Source organism: Haliaeetus albicilla, chromosome 11, assembly GCF_947461875.1.
Source record: "Haliaeetus albicilla chromosome 11, bHalAlb1.1, whole genome shotgun sequence".
In the NCBI taxonomy this organism is placed as follows: Eukaryota; Metazoa; Chordata; class Aves; order Accipitriformes; family Accipitridae; genus Haliaeetus; species Haliaeetus albicilla.
The window spans coordinates 20,749,314-20,767,072 of NC_091493.1; the positions used below are offsets into that span (position 1 = coordinate 20,749,314).

Consider the following 17,759-nt stretch of genomic DNA (forward strand, 5'->3'; position numbering starts at 1 on the left):
GCAATGAATCAATACCTTATGCTTATGTCCAAAATCAGAAGCAAGTTTTGAAACAAAACCCCAAAATATTAGCCTTACTTACTATTTTCGTGCTCTATAGGAACCACTGGATTGCCATTTCTGGGGGCAGAAAAAGTGAAATATGTGAGCCATTAAGACCTGCATGCTTTGTAAAGCACATATGAAAAATATTTTTAGAAAGTCAGTTGTCTAAATTGTAGTTGTACTTCTATGATTTTATTAATGGTGCTTTCCTAAAGAGCATTTATATCAGTATATAAAATATTTGACTGTATTTAACAGTGAAACATTTTATTTAAATGGGTTGGGGAAAGAAAGAACATGTTAAACCATCTGACCCAATACAGAACTGCTTTGTGGTACATTTTGAATTCAGTTTCAGTTCCCTCTCTATAAAGTGGGAATGATCTTTTGTAAGTTCCTTTACCCTATTTCTGTTTGTTTCCTTAGATTGTAAATTCTTACAGTCAGGGTCTGTTGCCTATTAACTGCTTGTACAGCAAGAAGTATAATGAGGCTGCACTTTCTTCATCTGCTAGACCAGTGCAAGTTAATAAAACTTTGATAAAAGTTTGAACTACATTAAGATAGCTGCAACAGACATATTATCACTCACTCTGATTATGTAACTTAATTATTCACATACTTTTTGGTTACTATTTGACTGCTCCTCTGAGATCTTTGGAAGCTATTTCTGTATCAGTCCAGGACGTCTACTGGTACTATATCAGACTGTAGAACATGATAAATCTAAAGTGCAGCCAAGAACTGATGAGGGAAATTCTTAACTGCAGGTTATTGATCAAACCTGGGATGACTTTTTGTTACATGCTGCAGATTAAATGCTGCATTTTTAATACCTTTCTAAAATGTTTGGCTGTTGGAAGTAACTCACAGTTTCCCATCACAGGTAGTTTCTTGCCTGTAGTTGTGAATCTGAGCTTGTATGGAGAAGGTTGGCACTAGTGGTGGAAATACAAAGATTTTCCCTAGAGAACAGGATATCTGAAAATGATGGCCAGCCTCACAGTTAAAGGATTCACATTTGTGTTTGGACTATGAAGTTTGAAGAGTTCTCATTTGTGTTGTATGAGTCTACTTGTACTCACTGTGTTCGTTGTAATTACAAGGAGTTAAGATATCTTATGGATGTTATGTATTGGGTTGCAACATTCAGACCTTTGAGGTAAAGCATTTTTCTTGCAGTTTGTCTTGTTCTTATTGTTTGACTTGTTGATGTAAAATTTAGAAACCTGCTTCAACATTAGGATTGAGATCGAGTGTGTTCAGATTTACCTTGTGGCTTTGATATGGACATTCTGGGTGGCAGCTTCACACACTCTCACTGCATCATCCAGGCTAATGCCCTCAGTCCACAGTCCACAGATGTAAACAATCTGATCTTGTGGCTGCAGACTGCCTTCCACACTGGCAGGAGAGCCAGGCACTATCTCTAGCACGTAAATACCTTGTAACTTGCTTCCAGCTCCTCCTGTCAGCTTCAAGCCTAGAATAATGCAGAGAAAGCATCTTTTGTGGCAGCGTGTTTTGAATTTCACTGTCAGTGACGTACAGCCTAATGGAATAGATGTGGGTCATTGAACGATAGGCTGAACAAATCACCGACATTATAAATAACAGTCTTGCCCAGTTAGAAGGGGTGTAAGAGCTGGACTGGGAGAGTGAAATGCAATTAGATATTAAAAAAGTATGGAAAAACTTAAATGGTATTGTCCATCTCTACATTTCAGCTATTCCGTGGTGCTTTATTTCATCTGATGTTGAATAGTCGTTTGAATAAGACACTTAGCTGCATAGCAGTAACTCTGCCATTACCAAAGTGCTTAAGCACGTTGCAATCTTTAGGGTGCCATAGGGAATGGAGGCATACAACAGCTAAAGAGATACCTATAAAGTACAAAACTAAATTGTGCAACGACATTCAAGCAATCTCCAAACAACCCAGTTTCTGAACTGGAAACAGGATGCTGTACCTGAGCAAATATAGCTATACTGTTTCCTAAATCTACAGTTTTATCTATGTGAAATACTCACCATGTTCTGCAGAAATACCAAGATATTGACACTGTGGGGATTTCTTTTCTCACTTTCATTGCACAATTTAGATAAAGCCTTGTGTCTGTGGTGAATCAAGGATTTAGGTGGAGATTTTTTGAATAGCAAACTATTACCCTAAACAGTGGCTCATCCTTCTCAAACTTTGCCTTTTTTTCCTTTTTTTTTTCTTTTTTTTTCTTTCCCTGCAAATAGATCTTTATGTATCTCAGCAGGTAGTAGATACTATTATCTAACTACCATCAACTTCTGTATATCAGTAACATAAAAATATGAGACTGGAGATCTGCCAGAAACTTCAGCTGATTGGGTGATAATACAAAGATAATTTTTTCCAAGTATCTTCATTGGTCTTATAAGAGATATTAGTCCTCCCTTTAAGGCCTTGCCCAAAATAAAGCTCTCCATTCCTTGGTCATGGGTGATGGAGGAGAGCATAAAGGTGTCAAAGTCACTCAGGATCATATTGATCTAAGACCACAGTTGCTTATGATTATCTTACGATTGCCGTAATCCCTGTCCAAAACAGCATGCATAGTATTTACTACACACCTAGCTGTCCATTGGCACCTTTTGTGAGAGTAATTTCGGGAATCTCATCTGGCCTAACAGAGGGACGCGGATCACTGTCAGCACGACCAACCACAAGGTGCAGATCAGGAGGAGAGCTTTGCAGTAAAGTCAGGGCTTCATTGCATGGTAAAGATGTGACATCAATTCCATTCACCTAAATGACAAACCAGTAAAATGATGTCATAGATCTCATTGACCATCATGTACTTCTCCCTCCACTCTGAATTTTGCATATGAACTTAAATTAGTTTTCACTTTCATGTTACTGCTTTGCTGTGGTATTTAATGTCAGTGAATGCAACAGTTAAGATTGCAGTAAGATTTCTTCTTTGAACTTTCACTTTTCTGAAAGCAGAGCTTTCAGAAAAATAGCTCTTATTTACTTGAAACTCAAGGTCTTGTAGCAAAAACCAAGGAGGACAGACTAACGCAACAAATTGAAGATGAACCAGGCTGAAAACAGGCTTTATTCATGCATTACAAAGGCCATAACTCCTGCATCCTTTGTATGTCACCTATCTTATTACGTTAATTCAGTTTATGTCATTTAATTGGGAAGGCATTTAATGTCTCAGTTGTCTTGCATTGCTGCTAGATGATTCATGTTATTTGCCTGGTCACACAATGTATTCAGTCTGAAATTTGTCCTACTGAAGTCAGCAGAATTGCATTTATTGTATGATTCATTTGCACTTGCATGCCTAAATATGTGATAAACTGGACCCTATGAAAGGAAGAATGCTGAAGCTAAATGACATTGCTCTGCAAATATTTTCTCCTCTGTATAAACTCAGAGAATTACTGTACCATAATGATTCTGTCTCCCCTTCTTAGTCTCCCATCAGACAGGGCAGGCTCATTCAAGATTTCATCAACATACAGGCAGGTGTCCACTTTGTTAAGAACAACGGAGAATCCATAACCGTTGTTCTCCGACTTTGTCAAAGTCACAAAGATCTCTATTTCCTATTAAAATAAGCACAAGATATGTTTGATGTAGGCTTTTCCATTGCTTCATTAACACCTTCCATTATGTTTTATATGCAGATAGGAATCAGATCCTCAGATGGCATAAATAAGAGCATACATAGGGGTTTCTCTGATCTTTCACTGCCTTATTCCAGAATTAATTTTACTTCTTTTTACCTAGTGGAGCTTCATGGTGATTGATTGATAGGGCCCACTAAGATAGAGAATGCCATCGGGGACTGGAGTTTTGACATCTGAAATGTATAAAGAAAGGCCTGGAGTCCTCTGAGCTGACAAGCATTACAATAGCAGGGTGCAGAGATTATTGTTGTTATTGCTATTACTGTCCCACTGAAGGAAATGGCTGGAGCTAAATTTTGTCCTCAGTGCTCTCAAATTAGTAGGAATTCAGAGCTCATTAGTGTCAGCAGGAATGCAAGATGTTCAGCATTTGGCAGGACTGAGCCTTATATTTTGCAGAGTAATTAGCACAAGGATCATACTTTCTTATCAGGACATTACAGTAGTATCACTGTAACAAAGTGATTTTCCACATGGGTCTAAAACATGACAGAAAAAACCCAAGTAGCTGACTCCAGTTAATTTTAGAGGCTAGTAGAGGGCTTTTAGGCCTTTGTATATTGGGAATAATACTGCAGAATGCCAGAAAGTTGAAGAAATAGTAAGATGGCAAGAGTAAGGAGCTGTCCTTAAGGCAAATGGTAAAGAATTCTGGAGAGCTAGGACTAGCGGAAGTTCTGCTTTACTTGAAGATTGTGGACATTCAGGAAAGTAAAAAAAGCCATGCAGAAATAGCATAGATAATGAGTTAAAATTAACATTTAAGAATGTTGCATTCTTAATGTTGTTTCTTTTCCCTTGTCATATTCTACCTGTTAATAATCTGGTGCCTATCACATACCCTAGTGTAATCTTCCTTTTCTTCCTTCTCTTCCTCTAGTTCCTCCAAGTCTTCCCATTCATTGTCACTGTCATGTGTCTCTCTAGCAGGCTGGGATGATGAGAAGGGACCACAAACACGTGGTTCTGGGGTCACCATAGTTGTGGAGAGTGTCTCGGAGCTTCCTCCCCGTGAAAGTGAGGTCACAGACATTGAGCTGGTAGTGAGATACTCTTCATCAATAGGGGTTAGAGAGAGAGTTTCAGGCATATCTTTTGTGTTCGACAGGTCATCATCACTCTTATTAAATACGTAGCTGGAAAATAAAAAGATTGCAGTGCTGGGGTTTTCCTCCATATGCTTTATTAGGTGGCCACTGAAAAGTCTACTGCTTATACATGACCTTATTTTAATTTTAACTGAAGTACTAGTTATGGTATTAAATTGTTGTCTGGGTCCTCTAGTGTTACTATAAAAATAAATAAGTAATCAATATTTTGCAATGCTAGTTAAAAAATTAAAAAGCTTTCAGAATTTGAAAACAGCCTTTGCAAAATCTTGCACTCTATTTTTTTAAGGCATTAATTAGTACTTTGGTTGCTTCTTGAAAAGGCTAATCAGACAATTCCTAGACCATTAATTATTTCATCTGCCATAATTCAATTAACTTCCGTGGTAAGTAGTATGCACATTGCAATACTACTACAATTTTCATATTTGCATTTTTCTTGAAAAAGGAATGCCAGCCACATTCCTGGCTCTTACAGGTCTTTCCCTGGTAACTAGAGCACAGACCAGAAACATGAAATACAAAATGATTCCTGTCTCTCCATAAAAAGTACAAGTCTTGACTTGTCTTTGTAAGCTTGCTTTTATTCTTATGCTTGCCTTGAAGTGTAAGAGTTGTCCTACAGAAATCAATGGATTTGTTCAATTACTTGAATTAAAATTATTATTGATTTTATTCCACTATATTGGAGACACAGTATTCAGCACTTTTGATGTTCAAGTCCGGACTGTAATCATATGTGTCGTCTTTAATATTGTTTTGGCTGTTATTAATGAACTCTAATAGATTACTATAGTAGTGTCTCCTATTAAATTTACCATTAATGCTAATAGAAATGCTTGAAACACTTTTTTTTTTTTTCAAAAGTACATGTTTTCTTCCTATCAGTCTTTATTGAAATATCGCTAAACCTCATTCATCTTAAAAACATTTAAAATGGCATAGCTTTTATTAATGCTTCACATATCATTTCATATGTAACAGTTGCCTAGGATCTTTCACTCTCTGATAGAACTGAACTGTGTCTACCATCTCCCAAGCAAACATACACAACTAAAAGAAACACAAATTGTGTCTTCTATGAAATCACAGAAGATCCCCAGTGTTAAGGTCTTGTTTCAAAATTTGTCTGTAGTCAGAAGGAAAACAGAAAGCACAATAGCAAAACAGACATTTTGATTGGATATACCTAGTAGCCTTTAATGTTATTTTTGAAATATTGATGAAAATAAGAAAAACTTGTAGGCTCGTGCTGTGTGCCCTCAGTGAGGGCAGCAATCTAGTCTGTTAGTTTATATCTGTGCAGGGAGGAAATGAGAACCTGGCCATCTCCAGTATCCCAGCAAAGCTGAGACTGAAGCTGACAGTTTGTGCTTTAATAGCTGGACAAAGATACTTAAAATACTGTGGAAGAAGACTGGAATAATTAAAAGGAATGTTTAAGGATAACAGCAAATGCAGTCTGCTCCTTTCTTTTGCAGACAGGAAAGAAAAGAGTAAGTTCAATGGACATTGGTCAATGTGGGCATCATAGAAGCTGTCACATGCCAGTGGAGTGCTGACTGACCTTCAAAGGGTGTGAAAGGTGTTTGGCAGAGCTACACAAGCTTAAGGCAATGAGCCAGCAGTGGCTTAATCATAGCACAGCTTCTAGCCCATCTCCACATCACCATGGGAAATAACTTGAGTCTTGGTCCTGCAGGCACATACATGAGCTCCACTGACATGCTTGACTTTCTTTTGGAGTCTCATGATCCCTGCACCCGGACTTTACAGATGAAAACTATGGGTTAAAGTTTTTCAAAGCAGCTTTTTCAAAGGTTCTTATTGGTGGTGATAAGAAGAGTGAAAGGATTTTTCCATATGAAACCCCGAGCAGGGAACTTTTAAAATTCATATCAGAAGTTTTCTACATTTGCATTAAAAGTTTTGAGCAATCTGAAGAAAAGAAATTTCTTCATTAATCAAAAGGAATTCTTTCATTAATGCCTATTTGCTTCTGGGGTTTTTTTGTATGTTTTTAGCTGGAAGGATCATTTAAACTAAGATTACTTTTAAAATATTGTTTAAAATGCATGCTGTCTTAAATGATACTGAGAATGTACCAAACAAAAACATTTATTCCAGAACTTTCTTCTTGGGAAGATTCCAAAACTTTTCTTGAAATTGATATTTTCCCACAATAAACTTAGTTTTGTTGAAACTGGATCTCTTGGCAAATGTTTGCTACAGACATATTTCTGCTTATTTTATTCTCAGCAGTAGAGAAACATGTATGTAAGCAGGAGCTTCACTCATGAATGTGAGTGAAGCTTCTTCTTTCACGAGAGAGGAGCTAAAAGTATGAATTGCCATTATGACCCCACTTGACTTTCAGTCAGCTAGTGCTGTGACTCCCCAGAGACTGGAATCTCTGACTGCCTGGTTCTGTGCTTGATGAATATCAAGAGTAACAAAAGGATTTCAAGTCACTGTGTGGAAAAATAGAAATTAGTTTCTAGATAAAATTACTAAAGCTGTAAGTTAAAGGTCTCTAGGAGACCTTTAACTTGTCTTTCCATCAATCCTTTCTGTTCTGATAATTTATATTCTTTTGCACTGGGAAAGATGACTAAAATGGAATGGATCATCTTCTGTCTGCCAGTGTCTGGTATATCCCAAAGAGTGTAAAAGGAGGCTGAGTCCGTTTGCACTGTATTTTATTGTATAACTTCTCTGGCTCAGGGCTTCTGTTGGCTTCTGAAGACTGGAAAGTAACATTTTTTTTTTTTTTTTCTCCTTGATCACAGTTTGTCTTCTGAGGTTTTTTTATTTTCTCTGCAAAAATTTGAAATTAAAAGATCATACAATAAGAAAGAAATTTTTGGTGCCTATTTAAGTCAACTCTGAGAAAATTGAAGTTAAAAGATCATATAATAAATAAGGAGGTGGCTCATATTTAAGCCAACAAGAGCCTATCCACTGTTTTCAAACTGCAGTCAGCTTCAGCTGAACAGCATAAATGATTGCAGTAGTGTGGCACTCATACATGGGTCTTGTAATGTAGACTTATGCAAAATTCTAATAAGATGAGAGTAAATAGAGACAGCAGATTACGACAGTCAGAATAAGATGATAAAACAAAATCTTCAGTAATCAGCAGTGATTAGAAGCAGATAGCCCTGTACTTAAACCTAAGCAATTTACTCTCAAAATTCTAAAAGCCGAAGGAAAGGCTGCAGAGCAGGTTTCAGTATTTCCTACCTTTTGGCCCATCCAAATTCACATGATGAGTAGGAGTTCTGCTTAATTTCTTCCTCTAGGGAGTGGAAGACTTCAGAACTGGCAGCTTCTTGATGAAACTTCCAAAGACGCTTATAGAAACTTTCCCTGGGAGTCATAAGTTTCTGTATGGGCTTCTCTTGAAACTCGGCTTCCTGCTCTTCATAAGTTGAGCTGTCCTCTTCAGGAGGCTCACTGAAATCTGCTGCCACTGGAGAATCCAGGCAATCTTCGAGGTCTGGAGAGGTGCTACCTCCATCGCTGGTAGACTGGTCCATACTATTTCCTACCTCTGTACTGCCTGGTATTTCTGCCACAAACTCCTTAACTGGAGATGGTGCTGGCGTCTATCAAAATAACAGAAATGTTAGTGTAACTCCTTTTATCTCCCATCTTCTTTCCTTGAAGAACAAAATAATTTGAAGATGCAATATCAATAAGCATCTCAATGTGAAAATATCAGATGGTAGCTGGAAGGGAGGGAACAAATAAAGGGAGGTACTCTTTCACTAAATAACTGATTTGTCTTTATGCTTATCTTCCACATTCTTCAGGAGTTCCAGCCAGGGAACTACTATACAAGTTCACTTTTCCCAATGAATTCTTTGCTAGAGGTGGCCCCTTTTTATTTCATTTCATATCAAGCCTCAACTTTGTGTCTATATTCTCTTCATTGTGTAGAAGTGGCTTCCAGATCTGACTACTGTGTGACTGACCATAGAAATCAGCAAAGGGCGCATTGCAGGAGAGGAACAGGAGCCAGTTTGTTATCGGGAGATGGTCCTGACAGTCATTTCTGTCTGCCCATGGACAGCTCTTATAGGGACAGGAACCATGAGTGGACAAGAGTAATGCAAATGCATGTTCATTGTAAGAGTGCTTGTGTATGTGTCCATGAGTTGTGTTCAGGAAGCAGCAATAACGCTAGCACACCTAATAGCACTGGTTTAGTCTCTGCAGTCTCTACTGGTTTTGTTTGTTTGTTTGTTTGTTTGTTTGTTTTTTCCCCTGCAGATTCTGGTAACTATCAATTAGAAGCTGAATAGCCAGTTTAAACCATTATTTCATTTAGTTAAGTTTATTAAGAGCTAGCCTGGATAGGAAAAGTTCTTTATTTACAAGTTATAATAGCTGCAGTTGAGAATATCTGCAGTTTGTGGCTGAGGATCTAGTAGAGAATTTTTAGAAGCATCACTAGAAGATCTGCTTGAGTATGTACTGTTTCACTCCAATGACAGTACTGCAATTCAAAAGTTTTTTGATTGGGATAAACATCTTTCACATCTGTCAGATTTCTATTATTTTGGTTGCTAAGGAAGAATCAGTTGAACTCTAGGAGTTGAGTTGAGTCCGGGAAGGGAAAGAAATGGAATAGAGGGCCTTGGAGAAAAGGGAAGGTTGCCTTGTTCAAGACTGGATAGAAAACATAGTAGCATTTTTCCAGGTTTACAGAAGCAAGTTTACTCACAGAAGGTTTGCCTTACCAGAGCACTCTGCTCTATTTCTGGAAGAACACCTTTTGGTGGTCTGCAAAGTAGTAGCGTGACTTCCGGAGGAGCTCCTCTTAACAAGTGCAGGACATCCTAAGCAGGAAGAAGGAATATTAGATTTCTTATGGAACATGGTCTGTAGCGCATATCATTTTACCGACTGGGATGCAGACAATTTTTATTGTGAATGCCAAATCCCTGGTATTTGTGCCTCTCAGCAGTGTCTGGGGGCCAAAATTCACTACTGTATGATTGTCATATAAGTGGGCCATATTTTTTATGTGAATGTGTATCTAAAATAAAGTCAGTTCTGTTTACAAACTTTTGTTCCACCAACAGACACATAGGTTTAAATTAATTCTTTTTCTTTTCTTGAATAAAACAGGATTTTCAGACATATTCATTCAAACTGCATGTGGCAGGGACACATTTTCAGTCAATTATATCAACACAGCTCCACAGACTGCCATAGTGACATAACCAAAGGCAGACTTTCTCAAGCCCCTCCTTGACACATCACCTATTCAGTGGCATTCAGTTTTCAGCTACAGTGGGAGATGAAATACTTAATCTGGAGGGGGGGGGGAGGAGAAATGCTGTAGGCCAAAACACCCTGTCTGCCCCTCTGCACAAACTGAGTAAAAAGGCTGTAAGTCAGAGAGCAAGACAGTGCTGGAAAAGGACAAACTCCAGGTCAGAAAAAAAATCTAGTAGAATTACAGCACCCCCCAGGTGTCTAGGACTTACAGCACCTTGTCTTTTGCCCTAGCTATCTAATGATACGAATGACCTGTCAGTGGGAAAATGGCATGATTTCATCATTTCTGTTTGTTACCAATCTTACCTATTCAATGCATACTCATACAAAACTCAGGGATTTTTCATAAGGTGAAAAGATTATGATGAAAAAAATAAATCCACCTGTAGTCCTTTTTTACAATTTAATTTCTTCGTGTGAGTATAGAATTTCTCATTCTAGGTAAAAAAGTTACACTGGATTTACCTCACCTGGTAGAGATTTGAATCTGGGGCATGGTATTTAGCATGACATTACAAAGCACAAATGACCACAGGGAAAAAATATTCCAATTACGCATAACAGCAACAAAGATTCCAACTAATTAACAACTGGTGTGCATCTAACAATAGAGTTTGTGCATCAGTAGTAGAAATTTATAAATTAAATTGTGGAAGAAATTCTCTGTAAGAATTCTGTTAGGAAGGAAATTCTCCATAAGAATTCTAGAGAAGACTCCTACATAGAAATCAGATTCGTTGTATTCAAATTCTGACTCCCTCTGGTGATAATTAAGTTTAAATGCAGTTTCATCCCGTTGTCTTTATTAATGTTACCCATTCCAAGTCCCAGTGATAGTACTGCCTGGTACCTGATACAAGAGTCCTTGAATAGGTTTCCCATTCACAGCTAAAATGATGTCTCCAACTTCAATTTCACCATTCTCTTCAGCTGGCTGCCCTGGAAACAGTCTTTTGATCCTGACAATAGCTCCTCCAAGGTGTTTGCAATCATGTCCTTCCATCTGCAGAACACTAAAGCCGAGGCCTCCAGAATTCTTTGTCAATTTGACTTCAAATGTATTATCTGTCCAAAGCAGGGATTGGAAAAAGAGTGGGAGCTGTGACATATGTACCCACTAAGGAGCTAATGTAAATTATACCCTCAGCAGACCTTTTCCCTGTGTGCTACAGAGGTAGATCTACTGATAAGAATGGCAAAAGAAGGGTTTTGTGTTCCTTTAACTTATGTGAGCCCTTGAAATCGCACAGGCAGAATGGGGAGAACTGGATTCTATTCCACTGTGTGTTCACAGACTTTATGCCATCTGGTACAAGCCCATAAAGGAAGAAGCCTTTTGTACCAACATAAAAAGGTCCAAATGCTATCTTTTTCTGACATTCTTCTGTAAGCATTGGGTAGATCTTAATATTCTGTAGCTGCCTGATGTTAGTTTGGGTCCTGCACTAACAAGCATAAGCTAGAATCAGATCTACTGCTCTTTCCAGAAGGGAACAAGAGACCAGCCCTTTCCCAAATACCATACTTGCAGCTGCACCCTATTCTGCTAGGGACAATGTAGAGGAGTAACTGCCCCATGGGAAAGTATGATTCAGACTTAGTGTTTATGAGGCAGCCTTACAGTACAAGATACAGCATTTATTTGTTGGCTAAATTCAGTGAAAGTGATATCTGAATCTTCTGCTTTTAAGAAATGAAGTGAGGCAGTCTCCAGTCCTGGCCCTGGGGCAGCAGTTTACCCTTCATCCCTGACACAGCATCAGCAGTTGTGCTGGCAGCACTCTGGGCAACAGACTGGCAATGTCAACTCAGCTGCTTCCTGCCTGAGACTGCTACAGAGTACAGACAGGAGTGTCTGCTGCCAGCCCCATCTCATGAAGGCTGGGAGATACAGTATTTATGCCTAGGATAAATCGACTATATCTAGCAACTGTAACTCTAAGTACATCAGAAATATTTTGTTCAGAATTGATTTTTGATAATGCCATTAATATTGCACATTATATTTTTATTACGTATGCAGTTTTCCTCCCAACCCACAGAAATTTCATAGAATTCTTTTCATTCATTCACTTCTTGCACATTGTAAGAAGTCACCCTGAGTTCCTTTTTTATCGCTCACCATCTGTCAAAAAGCAGTAGTCCTTGGTACCATCTGTGAAGGATGTTGCCACAGAAACAACTGCACATTGGTCCTCCTTTCTGTCATTAGCAGTCAGGCATGGCTCTGCCAATTGGTAGTTTCCCCTTTCTAGAACCAGCTTGGCAATCTAAAACAATGATGAACAGGTTCCAGTTACACAGTACACAGTGACCCCTAAGTCTTTCTACTTTTCTTTCTAGGAGAATGGGGTTGGATGTGCTGTGGGAGGGGGAAGTTTCTTTTGGCCCAGCTTTGCTACTGTACTTCATACTAAGTGCAGTTTATTCTACTGGGTATCTTACTGAGCTCTGCTGTTGTACAAACCTGGCAAGATTTCTTAAGATGTTCCACAGCCTGTTTGTGGGTGATGCCACAGAGGCTGATGCCATCTACTTCCAGCAGACGATCACCTGAGGCAAAAGAAAACAGACAAACAAACAAAAAAGGGTCAAGTTGCTTTGACGTTCAAGTTCAATAGGTATAAACCTTAAGGCTGCCCAGGTTGCAATAGATCTTCATGCTTACATGTGTCAAATTATACTACTTCATATGGAAGCAATACTGCTCGTTGTACAGCATTCTGTAACTAGCACTTAATATTCTGTAAGTAAATGCAGTGATAATATCTGGTTATTATAGCAACACTGAAAGTAGATGTCAGAGTCACTAGCCTTATGTGCAGCTACAGAGAGTAACTGTACAATGTTGGTATGAGAGTCCTGGGTTTTCAGTGGGGTATCTGCACATAGTACAGGGACAGGCTGAGGAACGATGGACTGCATATTATATTTCACAGTTGCATGACCTCCAATCCCAAATGTGTTTCATTGTCCCTGTGGCAAGCATTCCACACTAACATTGAGTTCTGCAGCCCAGAGTTTTATTGCCAGACATGTTACCTATCTTTATTTGTCCATCCTTATCTGCTGGTCCCCTGGGAATAATTGACTTCACATATATCCCACCGTGACGCACACTAGTGTTAATTCCACCCTGCAAAACATATGCCCATAAATTAGAGTGGAGTCTTCACATGTTCTTCCTGTGATAAAAATCAAAGCAACTTACACATGCATTGCAAAGCAACTGCTTCAGGAATTACATTTTTTTTTAAAAAAAAAAAAAGGAAAAAACTGAAAGAGGATGTTACTCCAAAGTCCCTATTATATTAGTTGTAATATACTTCCCTAGGTAGTAATCTTTTTTTATTTTCTCAGGAAAATGCAATGCTTTTCTATGTGGCTATATAAAAACATTTAGTAAATGTTCATAAATTTTTCCCTATGCTAACATAAAGATGGGGTTGCATCTTTCACTCAGTCTCTAGCCCAGCTTCCAAACTATGCAATAACTATTCAGCAATTATTAACCTTTCAGACAATATATAAAGCACAGACCTGAACTTGTGCAGCCACTTGAGAGCCTACAGCTCAGAGGAATTCCAGATTAGCCTAAAAATCATGTTCTGTCCATCTACATCCCCTGGCCAAATTAAGATGAAAGAGCAGCCCTCAATTTCTTCTGCAGGCAATGAAATGGTGGTTGCTTCCCACTCTATTTCAGCAAAGACTGTAAAGACATCTCAGCCTGGAGGGGTAAATTCAACTTTGGTAGCCAGGACAAGGAATTATTATTCAAATGTGGCAGATAGTTTTCACTGCTGCCTTCTCTGGTCCTCTAAATATATGGAGAACTGTATTTCCTTATATTAGGAAATAAAATTGGCTACAGCCCTTTCTCTGGCCTTCTGAGTAAGAAGCATGGCATATCTTGAGTCTACACAGCTAAACTTTCAGCCCCCCAGCATGGGATGGCTTCTGTTATACTGCTTTTTGAGGCACAGGCCAAAGCCGTATCGAGGGCTGTCAACAACTACACAGTGCCTGTGGGCCACTGCTTGAGCCCATGCCATGGTCCTGTGCAATCTGCTTGTACAGACACAGCCTTTGAGTTCCAGGAGCTCCAGGGGAGCAGCAAAACCAGTCATGACTTGGAGAATTATTTGTGTTGCTGCATTTTCTAGAGGCTCTGGCTATATCCCTCCCTGACCAAACTCTACTTTCAATGGTAGGTCTTGTTCTCAAACTGAGTAAGGATGAAGAGGGCTTGTACTGCCACGTGCTTTATGCTGGCACACTTCTTTCACAGATTCTGCGGGCAAGAACTGGGGAATGAACAGAGCCAGTACTTCATGCTTTCTCTGTCAATCCATCAGACGCTTAGGTTTGAAACGTGCCATGCTAACAGTTTTTGTTATCAACCTTTTATCTTTGTTCCACATAAATACACTTCCCTGTGTGTTTCTTGGTCATGTAACAGTTCGACAGACACACTGAAAGATTAACAGTAACACTTGCAGTCACACTGATGCCAAAAGTCCCGTCTTCTTTAACAAGCTCCACAGTATAGATTTCCTTTGAGTTGGTTTCAGATAGAGATGGTAAATGCGAAGAATCAGCTTCCTGTCTCAAAAATATGAACACTAATGAGATTACAGCATCTCAGTAAAAAAAAAAGGGGGGGGGGATAAAAAAAAGAAGAGAGAGTTTCCAGAAGATATAAAGGGTTTGAGCCTGCTGTCACCGTAAGCCTGGAGTGGTACCATTTATATCCCTGACATGATTTCAAGCTTACACTAATGTTACTCAAAATATAATCTGTCTAAATGTGCATAGGCTGAGTATAGATAAGAATGCTCTCTAATAGTAGGAAATTAGACCAAAATGTTGCTGTTCTGTGTCTGGTTGAAAACTTAAGAGACTGCAAGAAAATAATCAAAATTTTGTACCTCCACTGGAAAAGGGAGAAGAATTTTTAATAACTTTTTGTGGAACAGTTTCCCCATTTTTCTAGACATATTCTAGACACATCTATCATTTTGACCTTTCCAATGTAATTTAACAAGCAACATCTTCCAAGGTTTTCTTTCTCCTTTCCTGATTTTTTTAATTTCTCGGTTACTTTCCATTCTTAATATAGCTGGCATGTTGTTAAGACACATACATGCTGGGCATAATATTACTGAACAGCATCAAAATCTCAGTTACCTCCACATCCAGGCTATCAGCTGAAGGAACTGGAATCCTAGGGCCCAATTTTGGTGCTAAATTCCAGGAAAGAGCCTTCTCAAGTTCATCTACATTTATGTCCTGTTCTTTGGGGAGAGCTGTATGACAATCCTGAATCTTTTTTCTCCCACTGTCTACACAAGAGATCTCAGATCCACTAGTGCTGTTTCCTCTTGATAGATTCTTTTCTTCATTTAATCCTTCTTCATACATGTCTGTAAAGCCATTCCAAAATAAAACATTGCTGAATGCAAACAGTAAGTGAACTTGAAGGCAAATATTATTATACCTCAGCACAGGAAGACAAAGTAACTTCCTACATCAACTGGTTGTGAAATCAGATCTATAAAATGAGTCAGTCATTGTAAAATGGAGCTCTGCTATTATAAGTGTGGAGAAATATGTTTGCTTCATCACTGCAGAGGACTATGACTCTCTATCAGAGAAAGAAATGCCAAAATTCCCCTGGTGCTCAGCAGTGCAGCCCATAATAGATTTTTTCACACTGACTGTAGAACAGAAATCATATGATACCTACTAGAAGTTGACTACTTTCCCTGCTAACCTATGGTTATTATAACTGGCACTGAGGAGCAAGAAAGTACTACTAAATTCCAGTCCCTAATAAATACCAGTGTCCTGAGTTAACTATTAGCATTTCATAGCCAGCAAAGGCATTTGCCTTTATACCTTTGGGTTGAGAGATGATGAGCTCCACTTCATCAGGAGAATTCTGTATGATTTTAACTGCAGTATTAAATGAAACGCCCTCAAGACTAATATTATTCACAGAGATGAGTCGTCCTCCTTAAAAAATAAAGGATAAAACCAAGACAAAGCACATCTAAATAAGGAAATAAATCCAGAGTAGCTAACTTTAAAGTATGAAAGTATCTTAATTCTAATTAAAAACTAAGGACGGTGACCTGGTTTGATATTTCCAGCTCTGTCTGCAGGTCCCCCAGGGATAATTGAAGCGATAAAGATACCGAGGTCTAATTTTCCTACATTTTCTCCTCCAATAATTACAAAACCTGCAAAAATGAGATAGTATGAGAATGCAGAGACACTGGCAGTATTAGAAAAGATGAACCTTAGGAGCACAAAAGGCTCTTACTCCAATGGCATAAGTTTTATACATGGTCTGGAGAATGGGGAGCTCTGATTTACATGGCATCAAGGTCTTGCTTTGGGAGAAATTTAAAGTCACGTTATAGTTAAAGTGTGCTGGTGACTTTGGTGGCTATTTAAATATAATTTCTCAATAAGAATACTTTCCTGGCTTGGGACTTTTAAAGATTCCGACTACTTTCTTACAAAAGTCATAAACTATGTGGACCTTAGTATTTAATATCTGCAGGAAGAAAATGGTATAAAAGGTCATTAGATAAATTCAAACATTGTTCTCCATCATGCAGTCTAGGGCCCCTGATGTGGGCCATGTAAACTTCTAATGGATATGCAAGAGATATCTAAGAAAATTAAATCTATTGTCAAGTAGCTCAATTTCACTATCCTAGTTTAGAATATTCTGCCTATTGCAGAATATATTGTTCTCACTGGTAGAATAGTTGAGTTTGGGATCAGGATATTCCACACAGACCTGCACCATTTAGAAATCTGATGTTTAATTGTATTAATGATCAGCTGTGAAACCTGATAGTCCTCTGAACTCATCCACAAGAACAGGATACAGTGCAATAGTGTATTATATAAGAAAAATGTTATCGAAATAAGAATCCAGAGGTCAGGAAACATTTTGCACCCCCACAGGCAATACCTGAAAGGTTTGCAGAACTTCCTCTCGGCCTGTGTAAGGTCTAAGATAAATAAAATCACTGCACATGTATTTCAGATACAAAACTAAATCCTTGTTCCTTTCATTCTACTCTTAGTACTTGGTCCCCTTGACCTCTGTGGCTTTAGTTAATCTTCTGAAAAAACTGTGGTCTTGATTTATGTGCTCAGTCCTTTTCAGTCTCAGAAATTCGAAGTCCTTCACAAAGATCAGTAGTCTTATTCCATAAGAAGAATAAATGAGGTGAAGAAGGTTACAGTCTTGCCCAGCTTGAGTCAGCAAGTATCAGTGTTAGCACCAGGATCTGATAGTCCCAGTAACAAACATAACATTCAAGTTCCTTACTTACCAAATCCATTCTTAGCATCACGTTTTAGGCTGACACAAATGATTTCTCTTTCTAGACCACTTAGCAAAACTTCCTTTTGGATGGCTGGTGATGCAGGTGCTGCAAAACCAAAACAGCTAGAATAAATGCAGATTAATGCAGGGAGACAATAGATTCATATAGTATGCAAAACTGGGGCTTCAAAACTTAGAAATATATTTTGTCCTTGTTTTCAACATTACCATTGCTTCTGAATCAATATAATTCAGGAAGGAAGCTCAAACAAGTGTTTGGAAATTTGCAT

The 17,759-nt window shown here is 38.5% G+C and overlaps 1 protein-coding gene across 1 annotated transcript in view; it reads right to left on the reverse strand.

Annotated features, from left to right (window-relative positions):
- Window positions 1-17,759, reverse strand: part of FRMPD2 (FERM and PDZ domain containing 2) — a 77,874-nt gene that overhangs the window by 20,988 nt on the left and 39,127 nt on the right. The window contains exons 19-34 of the mRNA XM_069797630.1: window positions 17,477-17,575; window positions 16,256-16,363; window positions 16,020-16,136; window positions 15,309-15,544; window positions 14,619-14,723; window positions 13,161-13,254; window positions 12,586-12,671; window positions 12,241-12,388; window positions 10,969-11,183; window positions 9,575-9,673; window positions 8,073-8,437; window positions 4,562-4,856; window positions 3,478-3,636; window positions 2,650-2,824; window positions 1,318-1,528; window positions 83-120 (exon numbers count right to left, since the gene is read on the reverse strand). Of these exons, the coding sequence (XP_069653731.1) occupies window positions 83-120; window positions 1,318-1,528; window positions 2,650-2,824; window positions 3,478-3,636; window positions 4,562-4,856; window positions 8,073-8,437; window positions 9,575-9,673; window positions 10,969-11,183; window positions 12,241-12,388; window positions 12,586-12,671; window positions 13,161-13,254; window positions 14,619-14,723; window positions 15,309-15,544; window positions 16,020-16,136; window positions 16,256-16,363; window positions 17,477-17,575 (2,550 nt within the window). The remainder of the gene's footprint in view (window positions 1-82; window positions 121-1,317; window positions 1,529-2,649; window positions 2,825-3,477; window positions 3,637-4,561; window positions 4,857-8,072; window positions 8,438-9,574; window positions 9,674-10,968; window positions 11,184-12,240; window positions 12,389-12,585; window positions 12,672-13,160; window positions 13,255-14,618; window positions 14,724-15,308; window positions 15,545-16,019; window positions 16,137-16,255; window positions 16,364-17,476; window positions 17,576-17,759) is intronic.